Source organism: Loxodonta africana, chromosome 19 (genome assembly GCF_030014295.1).
Source record: "Loxodonta africana isolate mLoxAfr1 chromosome 19, mLoxAfr1.hap2, whole genome shotgun sequence".
Taxonomy (NCBI): Eukaryota; Metazoa; Chordata; class Mammalia; order Proboscidea; family Elephantidae; genus Loxodonta; species Loxodonta africana.
Window position 1 is genome coordinate 80,776,027 of NC_087360.1, and position 16,079 is coordinate 80,792,105.

Here is a 16,079-nt window from a genome sequence, read left to right on the forward strand (position 1 = left end):
GATCACCAGACCTATCTTCCTAGGCAACTGTGGGTGGACTCAAACCTCCAAGCTTTCGTCTAGTAGTTAGTTGAGCATTTAACCATTTTTACCACCCAGGGACAAAAATCTGACCTTACAAATCAATCAACAGGTGATTTCATGTCAACCCTATCCCCGCTTATCCACTTTATATGAGGTATAAATGAAGCTTTTAAAAATTATTAAATGTTAGCATGCTAATGTGCTGTGTGGGGGAAGCTCATGTGGAAATCTAACAGCCCCCACTCAAGAGCGAAAGTGAAGTGGCCAGGGTTAAACTTCTCTTTCAGAGACCTCTCGCTCTTATAGGCTTTGCTTCCTGTTTGAGCATGTCCTTCCTCTCTAGTCTTAGAGTATGGATAAATAAGAAACTCTAAAAATGGGCCAAGAGAACACACCAGGGAAAGAGTTCTATCTTCTCACATGTCATAAAGTAATAAAGAATATTAAAAACTTTTTTCTGGGACAAGCAGCATTCTGCCAACCGTTTCTAATGAATTGATCCCAGTTGCTATAAATCAGTTCAAGCACTTTAATGTAAAAAAGCGCATTATCTGATATTAAAAAAGAAATGATTTTCTGTAGTAATCATTGATTTCCTTTGTCTTAAAAAAAATAGAGATGAATCTCGTCTTCCTTTATTGTGCCATCAAAATATACATTAAATATTACCTGGCAATAAATTGATCCACGCATGTAAGGTAATGATTTCAAAGTACCAGGGTACTTTTTAAAATTCTGAAAGAAGACATTTAATAATCAATGATCCTTTCAGGTTTAGAGAACAAGAACTATTTGTATAAGTGTTTGTGAAAGAAACTTTTAATGTTTTAAAATTAAAATTCCTCTACATCTGTTCACTTGCCATTTTCATCCATATTGGTTACCATTAAAATATATGTATGTCTATGATCATAGGAAGGAGCCCTGGTAGCACAAATAGTTAAGCGCTTGGCTGCTAATCAGAAAGGTTGATGGTTAGAACTCACCCAGTGGCTCCGGAGGAGAAAGACCTGGCAATCTGCTTCCATGAATATTACAGCCAAGAAAACCCTATGGGGCAGTTGTACTCTGTTGCATGTGGTGGATATGAGTCCAAATCAACTTGACAGCACCTAACAACAACAACATGATCATAGGACTAAATAACAATTTAAATTTAAGTTAAATAGAATTATAAATTCTTCCCACCTTATTAAACACACTTAAAATAAAACTAATGATGATGTCATCCATTTCTGTCCAGTCAATTCCAATTTATAGCAACCCTATGTACAACAGAACAAAACACCGCTTGGTCCTGCACCATTCTCACAATCGTTGTTATGTTTGAACCCATTTTTGCAGCCACTGTGTCAGTCCATCTTGTTGGGGGTCTTCCTGTTTTTTGCTGACCCTCTACTTTACCAAGCATAATGTCCTTCTCCAGAGACTGGTATAACTCATAGATTACATATACACCAAAAACAAAACAAAAGCACACTTTCATATTTTGTGCCAACATACTAGTGAACAAATTAATGCATCATTTTTTTTCTACAGGAAAACTGAAGACTTTAATAACAAACCCTCCAAGGTCAAAATGAATACAGGTATGACATCTCCGTTAGTTATAAACTCTTCAGCCTTGCTCTGTAAAACTTATCCTGGCCCTAAATCATTAGAATAGTGCCCTGCTGATCCTAAATGTGATACTGAGTTTGACTAGATATGTAGTCTAGATCTGTTGCCTTATTTCTTTGTCTTTGTGATCTAACCTGGTAGTCACAAAAGTAGAATTTTCTCTTTTGTTATCTACTCTTACTCTCTTTTTCTCTAATCATATTGCAAAATTTATTCCTATAAATCCTAGGAAGTACTATGTAATTTGTATGCATACACTTAAAATCCCCCATTAAAAATGAGCTAAATTCTAAGGCAAATTGCTCTAATGGAAAATATTTAAAGCTCATTATTCTATAAACTCTTTGTGCCAGAGAAATAAGGCATAAATAAAGTTTTTTAAAATTATCAAATATTACCATGTTAATGCACATGAAAACTTTATGTTTACAAAGTAAGCAGATGGGGTCCCAAAGCTTCATAGGAATCAGCCTCATTAATACAGTCACAACACATATAAACTCCTAAGCATTATATTTTTGAGTGTGAGAACATCTCCAAATAGCCCAATAATATGGACTTTGTAAATGTTTTTGTGATGCATTCTATGTACAAAAATTTTTCCCCAGTAGAAATATTTTGGCTTATATTTTCACCTTTCCACCCTGGAATTCTTATATTTAATATTAAGTAAATAGGTAAAACTACTTTCTTCTTGACATTGTGTAACTTGTTTTAAAAATACCATTTCCTATATGTAAAGGTCACTGGAAAGTTTTTTTTAGCCAATCCCCTTATGGCAGGGGAGAAAGGATGATCCAAGATATTTTCTCACATCAAGCTTGTTACCTCTGTGCTGTCTTGTTATCAAAGTACCTAGAGGGAGGATTAACAACTGATGGTGAGAACCAGTATCTAATCCCTAGATCAAGTGTAGAAGCATGAGCCACTGTCCATCTTTTTGTGGCTGCCCCTCCCGGAAACCTGCTCTAAATGGCTTCAGAGAATGCTTATTTTGCCTGGCTCCTGAGGATGCAGAACAGGCAACATGGGGCTATTAGAGACAGCCAAAAAATAAAAGGAAGGCTTAGAAGACAAGTGAAATTATCACCTTATAAATGAACCAAGTGAAGGCATTTGGACAATTGAAGATGTCCAAATTAAACATGGGAATTGAAAGAAGAAACACTATTAGGCAAAAGAGATTAAAGAAAGCAAATAGAATATAGAACCCATGGCTGATCTAGGATATATCAAGTTGTGAAACTGCAGTTACTCCAGCAGAATGTCCACTTGAGGAGGTTATATTACTCATTGTTTGAGGATTCTCCCTCCAGACTTAATTTGAACATAATTTCCAAATATCCATTATTTTCTTAAGTGCTTATTTTCATATTTATCATAGCACTATTGGGACAGAGGTATGCAATGTGATTATGCTAAATATATTGTATTGATGTACAATGAATTCAACAATTAATCTTTCTATTCATATAATTTAATCCCTTATAGCCATTCTTAAATCTTTTAAGGTTTCTAGGGTACTCAAGTCCAAGTCATTGCTATAGTGACATGAATAAAACCCTCTAAAGCATCTTCTCATTTAGGAGGAGTGAGCTTGATTTTAGATAAATGCAAATTTGCATAGGATTACTTTCCCTCTGGGTGAGTTTAAACATATATGAAATTACAACATACTAATATAAAATAATGCAAATTTATCCATAAAATGTTGTTTAGAAGTGATTGGAACCCCTTGTTTGAAATTCTAAAATAATACCATAATGTTGCTATGAAAGCACACCACTTTTAAAAATACATACACCCTCTGCTCTCTTACTGACATGGTTAGGTTGAATCGACATGGAGGATGACCACATCAGATCACAAAATGGAGGGTGGGTAGATCATTCCATAACTGCCAAATTACATCATTCCATAATTGCCAAACCACTGAGAATCATGGCCCAGCCAAGAAGACACATAACCTTAACCATTACAGCCAGTATTACTGTCATCTTGCACCTCAGTGTTCATTACTGCCAGATGTACATTGTTAATGTGCAAAATAGTTGGATAGTAGATTTTTTATTAAATGTGAAATGTTAGATAACAAGATAGTCAATAAGGGAGGAATTAGTATATTAATATTGCTTTAAGAAGCCTAAGAAAGCATCATTGCTGTATGTACAAAAATGAAGTAAGAACCATTTCCTAAATATCTAATAAATAAAATTGGACTTAGCAGTCATCAAAGAGATGTATTACTACTTAAATACCCATGTGTCAATCACTAAGTTAAAAAAAGATCATTTAAATCAGCTCTTTGCTTTTAATCAAGTACATAATAAACTATCAAAGGGAAATGCGGTCCATTTTTCATCTAAAGTATCTAAACAATGTATAAAAAATATGTGAAGCACATTGTGTCTCCACTCTTCTTAAAATCTGTGCCCAGTGTAATATAAGGCAAGAAAGGAGCGAGAGGGAGACGTCAAATAATCCGTGTGTGTGATTCACCCATACGAGTGTTTTCTAGCAGTAGGCACAGTTTCCAGGGGTCTTGCAGCTCTGGAAGGGGGTCCCAAAAGGCCACAGGTCATTAACGAATTTGAAGGTAAGAGCAGCATTAGAATTCTTAAGGCTGTATGAAAGGCAGCATCCTTATTTTGAGAAATTTAAAAAATATCCTCAAGAAATAGCAGAAAGTATGGGTATATAGGTTCCCTGGTAGTGCAGTACTTAAGAGCTCAGCTGCTAACCAAAAGGTCAGCAGTTCAAATCTGCCAGCTGCTCCTTGGAAACCCTATGAGGCAGTTCTACTCTCTCCTACAGGATCACTGTGAGTTGCAACCGACTCGACAGCACCAAACAACAACATAGGTATATCAGTAATTAGAAACGGAATATAATAGATTTCTGGATTTCAACACTTTGACAAATGTCTCAGCTTTTTCAGTTAAGCTCATTAAAAAACCAAACCCATTGCTGTCAATTCAATTCTAACTGTGGTAGCCCTATAGGACAGAGTAGAACTGGCCCATAGGGTTTCCAAGGAGGGGCTGGTAGATTCAAATTGTCAGCCTTTTGGTTAGCAGCCGAGCTCTTAACCACTGCATCACCAGGGCTCCAGGCTCATTATTGAACTGTTAATAAAGACCAATTTTCCATTTATTTTATCTATGTCCCAGAATACAGAAATTGTTTAACCCAGAGATTTCTCAACTTTTGTGATTCTCAGTGCCCTTTAATTTTTCATAACCCCCCTAAAAAAAAAAAAAAGTTGTCATCAAGTCTACTTCAACTCATAGCAACCCCATGTGTTAGATTAGAACTGCTCCATAGGGTTTTCAGATCACCAGCCCTTTCTTCAGTGCTGCCAATGAGTGGGTTCAGTCAACGTTTAGATTAGTAGCCAAGTACAAACTGTGCCACCCACAAAAGAAATACCTAACAGATCTATTTATTAATTAGATGCAAACATCTTAATAAGCACTTATGTTCTATCAACTTAGTAGCCATATGACAAAATAATACACATAAATTAAAAGAAAACATATTTTTATTTCATTCTGAATAGCCACAATTACTTACTAAGGGGATGTGTGTACCTGTCGGGCAATGCACAGCTTCTTAGACCTTGGAATTAGATTGTACGTTGGCAGTCTCCTTTCCTGGTCCAAAGTGATTTTCGCAGGTACTAGCCCTTTATCACAGCAACTACCAAAAACCAAACTTTTCAAAGAAGTGATGTCATCAAAAGGAATATTGCACAATCTATTATGTTGGAGCTGGGAACCGCCTCAAGCTGGGGTCTACACGGTGTTAAATCACTGTTTACCTCAAAAATGTAAAACACCACCCAACACCCCTGTGAATTCATTGAGTTGCCTGGGGCGCCTCAGTACACATGTGGGTATCTTGGGTTTAACCAGCGACCCTGGATCTCCTCCTTCTGGAATTTTCCTTTTTATCTCTCTGTTTGTTTTCAGGTGTTCAGAATTAAAAAAAAAAAAAACAACTAGAATATAGAATCTCTATTCAGTGATGTCAGTTTTCACTTTCAATGCCCTTGACTCCACACAACCCTTTGAAACCATCAACAACTGCCAGATACCACATATTCAATAAGATACTTGATCTTCTCAGACACGCTCATCCCTCACAGCTATTTTCAATTTGCAGAGTTTATTAAAATCTCTTTGGTGTCTCTTGTGAGTGTATCTTCAGTTATCAGTTTCTACCATTTGCATCTTTATCTTCTGGTTCTTAATTTATAGTCTTTGATTCATTTGACTTATTTCCTTTTAATGTTGTTTCAAGTTATTTTTGTGTTGTTACCCGAATTAGGAAATTGTTACTTTAAGCATGTATTTTAGAAATTGTATTTTGATATGAGAGCCAATTTATCAATTTTGAGGTCTATGTACCTTACTATTTGTGATTTTTACCAATAATTTATTCAAATCAAACTTCCGAGAATCTTTATTAATCTAATTTCCTTCATGTCTAAGAAATGAAAATAGATACTTTCCCTATGAAATAGAGGAAAAAATCTGGAATAGCATGTGGTAATATATAATGACTGTGTTTCCATATTGGTGATTATATTATTTGTCTTTTTTTGTCATGACTTTCAAAAAGAATTAAATTTTAGTTGTTTTGACTCCAGGGGAATGAGCAAAGCTATTTATTGCACATGCCATATGACACAGGAATGTGGGAATGGAATAGAACCCATTCGTAAATAGAACACGAACCTTCCAAGTTTAGAAGTCTTGTTCCTCTAAACTTCTCACAGCACATTAAGGTGGCTTATGCATCCTCACTTATTTTACTTCATGTTGTGATTTGCTTAAGTGTAAATATATGGATTTCAATACACATGTCATTCAAATGTATAAAAACAAATCATTTTTTAAATGGTCATTTTAATATACCATAATTTCAATGCTGTCTTCAATATCAATTTGGGCCAATTATTTCTATAATTAATAATAACTGTGGGAAGACATGAAATTTCCATAATGTTGTGTGTTCCCTTATGAGCCCTATATGTCAAATGCATTGTGCCTAGATCAGCTAGTAACTAACCTCGAGCTATTTTCAGGAATCATAATAGCTAGAATATGGTAAAACCTGAACAATAGATGTGAAAGTATATCATACTGTAAGTCTTAATCCTGACAAACAGAGTAGCCGTAACCACAAAAGCTAGCCACGTGGCTTATAGATTTGATGTGAATTAAATTTAAATGGTATAAACAAAGTTGAGTTCTGTGCTTGTGTCTTCGTTAAAGAAGAAGCATAAAATGTTGACTATAAAATCTTCTGCTGTTTTATTAGCACTGGGATCTATTTCTAAGGCAGGCCCCTGGTTTTTCCTTTGGTTTAGTTTGAGGGTGGGGGTTAGATTTGCAGGTGTTCTCCACGGTTACTAATCCTGACTTCATCTTCCTCGTGAACACCCAGCACGTTTCACTTAAACCGCATGACGTTGCATGTGCTTTCTCCCTTGCCTCGGCCTCTGCTATGTCATGTTTTTGCTTCCAGATAGCGGTGGGTGTGCTCGCAAACGCGCTGCCATGTCCGTCACGTTAACATCTGTGAAGAGAGTTCAGAGTTCTCCAAACCTATTGGCTGCAGGTATAACATCACCAACTAGTGGAACGCGATGGGCGAATGGCTTTACCTGACCTTTATCTCTTTCCAGGATTATCTTGTTTGGATGATTAAAGTGGTTGTAAATAGCTTTCTAATGCCCCACAAGGTCTTGTTTTTCCCATCCCAGTAATAGCTCCTATCCCCTCTGAATGTTTTTGTCCTAAAAATAAAAATCCAAAAGAAACTGATATCTTGTAGAAAACATTTTAAAAATCTAATTAAAAACAACAGTCACCTGCCAAAAATGTGTTGAGTAATTACTAGTGTTGAAAACTATCGAAGTTTCCATTATCTCATGAACTAAAGAAACATACTATTTAGTTATGATAACTCACAGATTCTTTTGTTGTTTTTTACCTAAAAGCTGGGGGGAGGGAAGCAGATAGGAGGTTAGGGAGAAGAATTGGCAGGAAATCCAATCTTTGTTAATTTACTTCTTCCTCAAACACTGCAAACAGAATGATAGAGTATTTGTTTTGAACAAGACCTTAACCTTCCTTAGTCCAATCAGCAGACTCATGTAATATATATTTTTAAGCATATCAAAATCTTGACCAATTAAGATTAATCCACAGGTATAAATATACTCTATAAAGTAATTTCAGCATCCACGAGGGTGGCCGTCTGTATAATAAATGCCTCTCATAACTACCAGATGGCTCAGGCTTGCCTAAGCCTGAAGGCAGGATCTGCACTGACAGTGGGATGCCACTGGGAACCCAGTAACCCCATTGTCTCCAGACCCTGAAATATTCCTAAATCTTTTGGTTGACTGGTTGGTTGGTTGGTTGGTTGGTTGGTTGGTTGGTTGGTTGGTTGGTTGGTTGGTTGGTGGCTGGTTGGTGGCTGGTTGGTGGCTGGTTGGTGGCTGGTTGGTGGCTGGTTGTCTGGTTTGAGGGTTCCTTGGTTTTTATTTATCATTTTAGTGGGGTTTGGGAGCAGAAGTGGGAAAGGGATGGAGAGTATTTAAATAATTTTAACTCTCCGTGTGTTCATCACTGTGTCCTTCACACACACACATTCAGTAGCTGATTAAATCCTCAGGTGTCATTGGCTTTAAGGCCACTTGATCTTACACTGCCAAGCCTTGTTGGGGAACAAACAAGCTTCTGTGTAGAGAATCCCACTCTGCCCACCACCTCCAATCTACAAGTGATTTCAATTTCCAAACTTAAATACCAGGCCAGGGGCCTCCATGAAATATTAAAGACAACAAACAAGTTGCATTTTAATGTATACAGTGTGATATCAATTTGATTAAAAACAATATATATGTGTATGTATGTGTGTATGTATGTGTATGCAAGTGTTTTCTAATGAAAAAAAAGTTAGAAAGATTACAACTGTTGTTAACATTGGATGCCACAGGGAAACGAGAATGAAGGAAAGTAAGAAAGCAAATAGAGTCCAGGGGCATCACCTACTTGGAAACCACTGACGTTTAAGCAAGTGTAGCCCTAGCCTAAACGACTGGGATGTGAGCCACTAATGCACATGCCAGGGAATGTGGCAGTGCTTCAACAATGCCACATGGTTACTATTTATAGAAGCAAGCACAGTATTAGATGGAACCATAAGAGATAGCTATTTTGGAAGGTCGACTTTGGCTGAGTATCAGCAATTTCGTATTATTCAACTTAATAGAAAATATTTAATGCTTTGGAATTAAAATAGTAGAAAAGATTTAATACTTCAAGAATATGAAATTATCTTCAGTAATAAGAATACTTGGTGGCTCTGGGCCATTTTAAACTTTACATCAGAAGAGTAATAAGATTTCTAGAGTACGAAATTAATTCCCCTGAAGTTTGAGTTTAATTGTTATTTAAAAAGACAGATCTTTTTTTATCAATCTGACACATAAGGTATGATCTGTTTTTCAAAGATGTTTTAACTGTGTTTTAAGGAAGAGATTAGCCTCTTTTTGCCTAATAGTAGCTTTCATTAGAACTTATTTGACATGGTGTCTTCATGTGAATCAAAATGGAATTCATAATGGAATTCAGTAGATGTCAGTAGAATACAGCTGCCTTCACATAAAACTTAGACTACCTCCACAAAGGTTCCAAGCGACGGACAAGACTCCCCTGTGAACCTCAGACGCTCCCACACGTCCCCCTAAAATCAGAGAGTCATTATGAATCACCAGTCATCAACCTTTTTCCTCCTAAACCAGACTATCTTTCTCTTTTTCTTTTTACAATAGACAATTCATCTTGACACCACTGGTGTTTTAAACCTAAGCTAGAACCCAAACTTTGACTGTGGGGAAACAATAAGCCTTTTCTAAGTACATTTTATTTCATCAAAAACACTTGGCTATCTAAGTAACATTGATAAGTGTAGTGTGTTCCACTGACAACCACTCCTGCAAGAGACAGAGTCCTGTCAACACCTCCTGTGTGCTTTATATCCTTAGGAAAATTTGTCTGTCTGTTTGAACCTCAGCTTGCCTTTCTTAAAAAAAAAAAAAAGGATTTGTCACTTTCCCACCTTGCTGGGCATTTAATTTCCCAAACTCATAGGGACTTGTAAGAATTAAATGAGAGTAAATGAAAAAAATAAATGAAAAGGCTTTGTCACAGTGCTTAGAAGCACAGTAGGTGCTCAATTAGTTGACTTGAATTTAATTAATATGTTTAAATTAATTCTCGCAAACCTCTTGATCCCTCTAAAGAAAGGAGTTGTAAGAATGAATTAAAATCATCATAAAATTCAAGACACTATAGTTTATAGTGTCAATATATCACATAAGGTAAGAGGAATTTAAATAATGCCTGAGAGGAGCTGTGGCTTTTAGGTTTCACAAACACAGCCACAGAAAGGACATTGTGTTGAAGCCCTAAAGCTGGGAGGACATCTGAGGGTGTTTAGTCCGACCCCAGACCCCAAGCTGGAATGTCTTGAACAATTTCCCTAACAGGTGCCCACCAGCTTTCTCCCTAGGCACAGGGAGTGCTCCTGGTATTAGTAAAGAGCCTTTGTGGTTCTTAATTTTTCTTAATTCTCAAGCACCCTTTTTATATTCACGTGCAAAACAGCCTGAGGGCCGATAAGCCTGTCCCATTTAATCATTCATAAGTTTCCAGAGAAGCCATGACTATCTACTAAACAACAGTTGGAGTTAAGGACTCTGATCTTGAGAATCCTAGCCTTGTTTTTTCACATGTGAATGATCTCAAGTAATATTCAAAAGATTTGGCAAAACCATTTTCCCCATGCATCTGCCAAATAATTTACTGTTTTTTAAACCTATGTTCTCTTAAACCTGTCTGTCAGTTTTTTGTACTGTGGTGGCTTGCATGCTGCTATGATGCTGGAAACTATGCAACCGGCATTTCAAATAACAGAAGGGTCACCAGTGGTCAACAGGTTTCAGTGGAGCTTCCAGACTAAGACAGACTAGGAAGGACTTGGCAATCTGCTTCCAAAAAAGCAAATCAGCCAGTGAAAACATTATAGATAGCAGCAGAATATTGCCTGATATACTGCCAGAAGATGAGCCCCTCAGACTGAAAGACATTCAAAATACGACTGGGAAGAGCTGCTTCCTCAAAGTAGAGTCGACCTTAATGATGGGGATGGAGTCAAGCTTTCGGGACCTTCATTTGCTGATGTGGCATAACTCAAAAACAAGAAACAGCTGCAAACATTCACTGGTAATCAGAATGTGGTGTACAAAGTATGAATCTAGGAAAATAGGAAGTCTTTAAAAAATGAAACGGAACACATAAAGATCAATATTCTAGGCATTAGGGAGCCCTGGTGGCCCAGAGGTTAAGGGCTAGGGCTGCTAACCAAAAGGTTGGTAGTTTGAATCCACTGGCTGCTCCTTGGAAACCCTGTGGGGCAGTTCTGCTCTGTCCTGTAGGGTTGCTATGAGCGAAATTGACTCAATGGCAATGGGTTAGGGAGCTGAAATGAACTGGTATTGGCCATTTTGAATTGGACAATTATATGGTTTATATGCCAGGAATGGCAAATTGAAGGGGAATGGTTTTGCAATTATCGTCAAAAAGAATATTTCAAGATCTATCCTTAAGTACAATACTATCAGTGATAGGATAATATCCATGTGCTTACAATGAAGACTAGTTAATAGACTGTTAATTCAAATTTATGCACTAATCACTAATGCCAAAGATGAAAAAAAATTGAAGATTTTTACCAACTTCTGCAGTCTGAAATTGATCAAATATGCAATCAAGATGCACTGATAATTACTGGTGATTTGTATGTGAAAGTTGGAAACAAAGAAGAAAATATGGCTCTAGTGATGGAAACAACACTGGAGATCCCATGATAGAATTTTATAAGACCAATGTGTATTCATTGGAAACATCTTTTTGTGACACCATAAATGACAGCTGTACACATGGAACTCACAGAAATCAAATCAACTACATCTGCGGAAATAGATGATAGAGGATCTCAACATCATCAGTCAGAACAAGGTCAGAGGCTGACTGTGGAACAGACCATCAATTGCTCATATGCAATTTCAAGTTGAAGCTGAAGAAAATTAAAACAAGTCCACGAGAACCAAAGTACAACTTGAGTATATCCCACCTAAATTTAGAGACCATCTCAAGAATAGATTGGACACATTGAACACCAATGATCAAAGACCAGAAGAGTTGTGGAATGACACCAAGGACACCATACATGAAGAAAGTGAAAGGTCATTAAAAAGACAGGAAAGAAAGAAAAGACTAAAATGGATGTCAGAAAAGACTCTGAAATTTGCTCTTGAATGTATAGTAACTAAAGCAAATGGAAGAAATGAACCAGAAGGGCTAAACAGAAGATTTCAAAGGGCAGCTGGAGAACACAAACTAAGGTATTATAATAAAATGTAACCTGGAGTTAGAAAACCAAAAAGGAAGAACATGCTATGTATGCTCAGCATTTCTCAGGCTGACAGAACTGAAGTAAAAAAGCCTTAAGTTGCAATACTAAAGGATTCTATGGGCAAAAATTGAACAACACAGGAAACATCAAACCAAGAATGAAAGAATACACAGAGTCACCATACCAAAAAGAATTGGTTGATATTCAACCATTTCAAGAGGTAGAATGTCATCAAGAACCTATGGCACAGAAGGAAGAAGTCCAAGCTACACTGAAGGTACTGGTGAAAGACAAGGCTTCAGGAGTAGGTGGAATACCAGCTGAGATGCTTCAGCAAATGGATGCCGCACTGGAAGCACTTATCTACTCCAAGACATCTGGACGACAGCTACCTGGCCATCCGGCTGGAAGAGATCCATACTCATGTCAGTTCCAAAGGAAGGTAATTCAATGGAATGCAGAAATTGTCAAACAATATCATTAATATCACATGCAAGCAAATTTTTGCTGAAGATAATTCAAAAGCAACTACAGTGATACATCAAGAGGGAACTGCCAAGCTGTATTCCAAAGACAACATGGCATGAGGGTTATCATTGCTGCTGTCAGATGGATCCTGGCTGAAAGCAGAGGATACCAGAAAGTTGGCTACCTGTGTTTTATTGACTATACAAAGGCATTTGACTGTGTGGATCATAACAACTTATGGATAACAATGTGAAGAATGGGAACTCCAAAACATTTCATTGTCCTCATGCAGAGCCTGTACATAGACCAAGAGGCAGTCATTTGAACATAACAAGGGAATACTTCGTGGTTAAAATCAGGAAAGGCGTGCATCGGGATTATATTCCTTCACCACACTTATTCAATCTGTACGCTGAGCAAATAGTTCAAAAACTGGTGTAAATAAAGAAGAACACAGCATCAGTATTGAGGAAGACTCCTTAACAACCATAATATGCAGATGACACAACTTTGCTTGTTGAAAATAAAGAGGACTTGAAGCACTTACTGATGGAGATCAAAGACTACAGCCTTCAGTACGGATTGCACCTCAACATAAAGAAAACAAAAATCCTCACAACTGGACCAATAAGCAAAATTATGATAAATGGAGAAAATATTGAAGTTGTCAAGGATTTCATTTTACTTGAATCAATAATCAATGCCTATGGACACAGCAGTCAAGAAATCAAACAACATATTGCAGCAATGGGTACATGAGTGCAAAAGCTGGACAATGTAAAAGCCAGACCGAAGACTCGATGCATTTGAATAATGGCGTGGGTGGGGAATACTGAATATGCCATGGACGGCCAGAAGGGTAAGCAAGTCTGTCTTGGAAGAACTACAGCCAGAATGTTCCTTAGAAGTGAAGATGGCCAGACTTCATCTCACTTACTTTGGACATGTTATCGGGGGAGACCAATCTCTAGAGAAGGACACCCTACTAGGCAAAGTAGAGGGTGAGCATAAGAGAGGAAGACCCTCAACGAGATGGACTGATGTGGTTTCTGCAACAATGGGCTCGAGCACAGCAACCTTTGTGAGGACGGCGCAGTGTTTCCTTCTGTTAGACATGGGGTCGCTATGAGTCAGAACCAACTCAACAGCACCTGACAACAAACAACAACAACATAGTCTCTTCACTTGGCATGGATCCAGGATGCTTGCGTTGCCTGCTGCAAACCACGCTTGTCCTCCCTTCCCTAAGAACAGGACGGTGGCAGACAGTATCCACACGGGAAGGCATCTACCCTTCATACCCGTTGCCACTGAGCTGGCTCTGTTCTGTGTGCTGGACCTCATGTGTGTCAGAGTAGAACTGTGCTAGACTGGGTTTTCAGTGGCTGGTTTTTTGGGCATAGATTGCCAGACCTGTCTTCGGGGACACTTCTGGGTAGAATCAAAACTCCAGCCTTTCAGTTAGCAGCTGAGCGTGTCCACTGTTTGTACCACCCAATGCCTCTGAAGAACCTCAATAAAATAGGGTATCAGGACTGAGGGTTTAAAATATCTGTAATTGGATTTTTTTTAACTGAAATGGTGTGCACTTGAGCACCCTTTAAAGACCACCCACTTAAAAGCAGCCTTTAATCATTAATGTAAGCGTCATTAAGATCTTGGTGTATCCTGTAGTTTTAATCCTTGACCCTTTTTTCTCATTTCTCTTGGTCCTGCACACTCATGTCGACTGTGCTCAGAGAGACCCCTCAGTGGCTCACAGTTACTAATATCACGTCTTGTAGCGGAGATCCAGTTTCATTTGGAAATCCCTGGGCCCAATATCCAGGGAGAGGCCGACAGCTGACCCTAAAGTAGTTGTCCTCTGATTCTCCTAAGCCAAAAAAAAAAAAAAAAAAATCACTGCTGTTGAGTCGATTCTGACTCACAGCGACCCCATACAGTTTCCAAGCTGTAAGTCTTTACAGAAGCAGACTGCCACGTCATTCACTGATTAACATTTATTGTTGTTCCGTAATCCCCAGTGTGGTCACCAATGTGAATATCATTAAAGGAAGTTTATCTCAAGCATCCTTGAAGTCTTCTCCATACACCTTTGTGTTCCTTCCAGCATCCAGTCCTTGAACCTCCAGGCACCGGGTGTCCTGCACATACTCACACACCCTTCTTTTTCCTCTCAGTTTTATCAAACCGAGAATAAGATAACCTCCTTGTTCACAGGCAAATAATTACAATATAAATAGTAATTATTGTTCATGCTGTTTCCTTTTTCATTTCCATTACCACAATTCTCAAAATTTGCTCCTTGTCCTGTGAGGGTACCCTAAGTGTTAATAAGTGACTCTAGGGTCCTATCCTAAGTTAAGGCTTTGTGATTCTAGGTGAAGATGACCACGTGATAGGGTAGAATCAAGCGATACAAATTGTTTACCTTGAAATGTGCGTAAGTGGATTCTTGAATGTTTAGTTCCAGTAAAACTGGTAGGAAATATTTATTGAACCACTTTCCAAGTACATTGTCAAAAGCAATTTATTAGTACTGAAATTTATTTTCTACAGCCTACTAGCTATAAGGCAACGAATCTATTGTATCAACTCTTTCATATTTAAACATAAAATTATTTTAATGGGATAAGAAGAAAATTCAAATTAGCGAATGGCTTGAAAATATTATGTAATATGGTGAACACATTTGCACTTTCCTATAGCAAAAATAAATAAATAAACTATTAAAAAAAATTAACCTCTATTTGGAAACCCTGGTGGCATAGTGGTTAAGAGCTATGGCTGCTGACCAAATGGTTGGCAGTTCAAATCCACCAGTCACTCTTCGAAAATGCTGTGGGGCAGTTCTACTCTGTTCTATAGGGTCGCCATGAGTCAGAATCGACTCGACGGCAATGGGTTTTTATCTAACACGGGAGTTAAATGTGGTCTTAACAGCAGGCACTGAAAACTCAGACCTGGTGGTTTGATTTAATGACAGGAGACACGTCCCTTGTTTTTAAACTAGATCCCTTTTAATCCTTTAATCTGATATTTAGAAATTCATGTACCCAGAACAGGCAATAATAAGATGAAAATTACCTGGTTGCATTATTATTGACAGGAAAAATCAGTGCATAATTTGTGAGTGTTAATTACACATTATAGATATTTAATGAAAGATGCTTTAACTGAACTAAAGATAAATGCGCAAGCCTCCCGTTAGTGTATCTGACATACCAAGAGTTTTAGAAATGAGATAAGTTTGCAAAAAAACATGTATATATTCAGTTGTTGTTTTTTTTCTCAAATGGTTTTTACTCGATTGCCTATTTATTTTACCCTACTATTAATTTCAACGTTTTTTTTTTTTCTTTTAGGGCGTGATTCTCATTCACCAGACTCAGGTACAGAAAAACTGTTCCAAATCACTAAGATGTTTTTGTGGGGTTTTTTTAAAATATATTCATAACTACATTTTTTACCTC

At 37.5% G+C, this 16,079-nt stretch overlaps 1 protein-coding gene across 7 annotated transcripts in view; it reads left to right on the forward strand.

The window, feature by feature from the left end:
- The first annotated feature begins 1,603 nt into the window (after positions 1–1,603).
- The window catches only part of LOC100672723 (sorbin and SH3 domain-containing protein 2), a 103,083-nt gene continuing 88,607 nt past the window's right edge, over positions 1,604–16,079 (forward strand). For 4 of the 7 annotated variants that reach the window (XM_064272918.1, XM_064272919.1, XM_064272920.1 and 1 more), the window contains exons 1-2: positions 7,186–7,269; positions 15,972–15,998. In XM_064272918.1, coding sequence (XP_064128988.1) covers positions 7,209–7,269; positions 15,972–15,998 — 88 coding nt within the window. In that variant the 5' untranslated portion in view covers positions 7,186–7,208. Of the gene's footprint in view, positions 1,614–7,176; positions 7,270–15,971; positions 15,999–16,079 lie in introns of those variants that run through there. The other 3 variants (XM_064272917.1, XM_064272921.1, XM_010592521.3) reach the window with 1 other exon arrangement.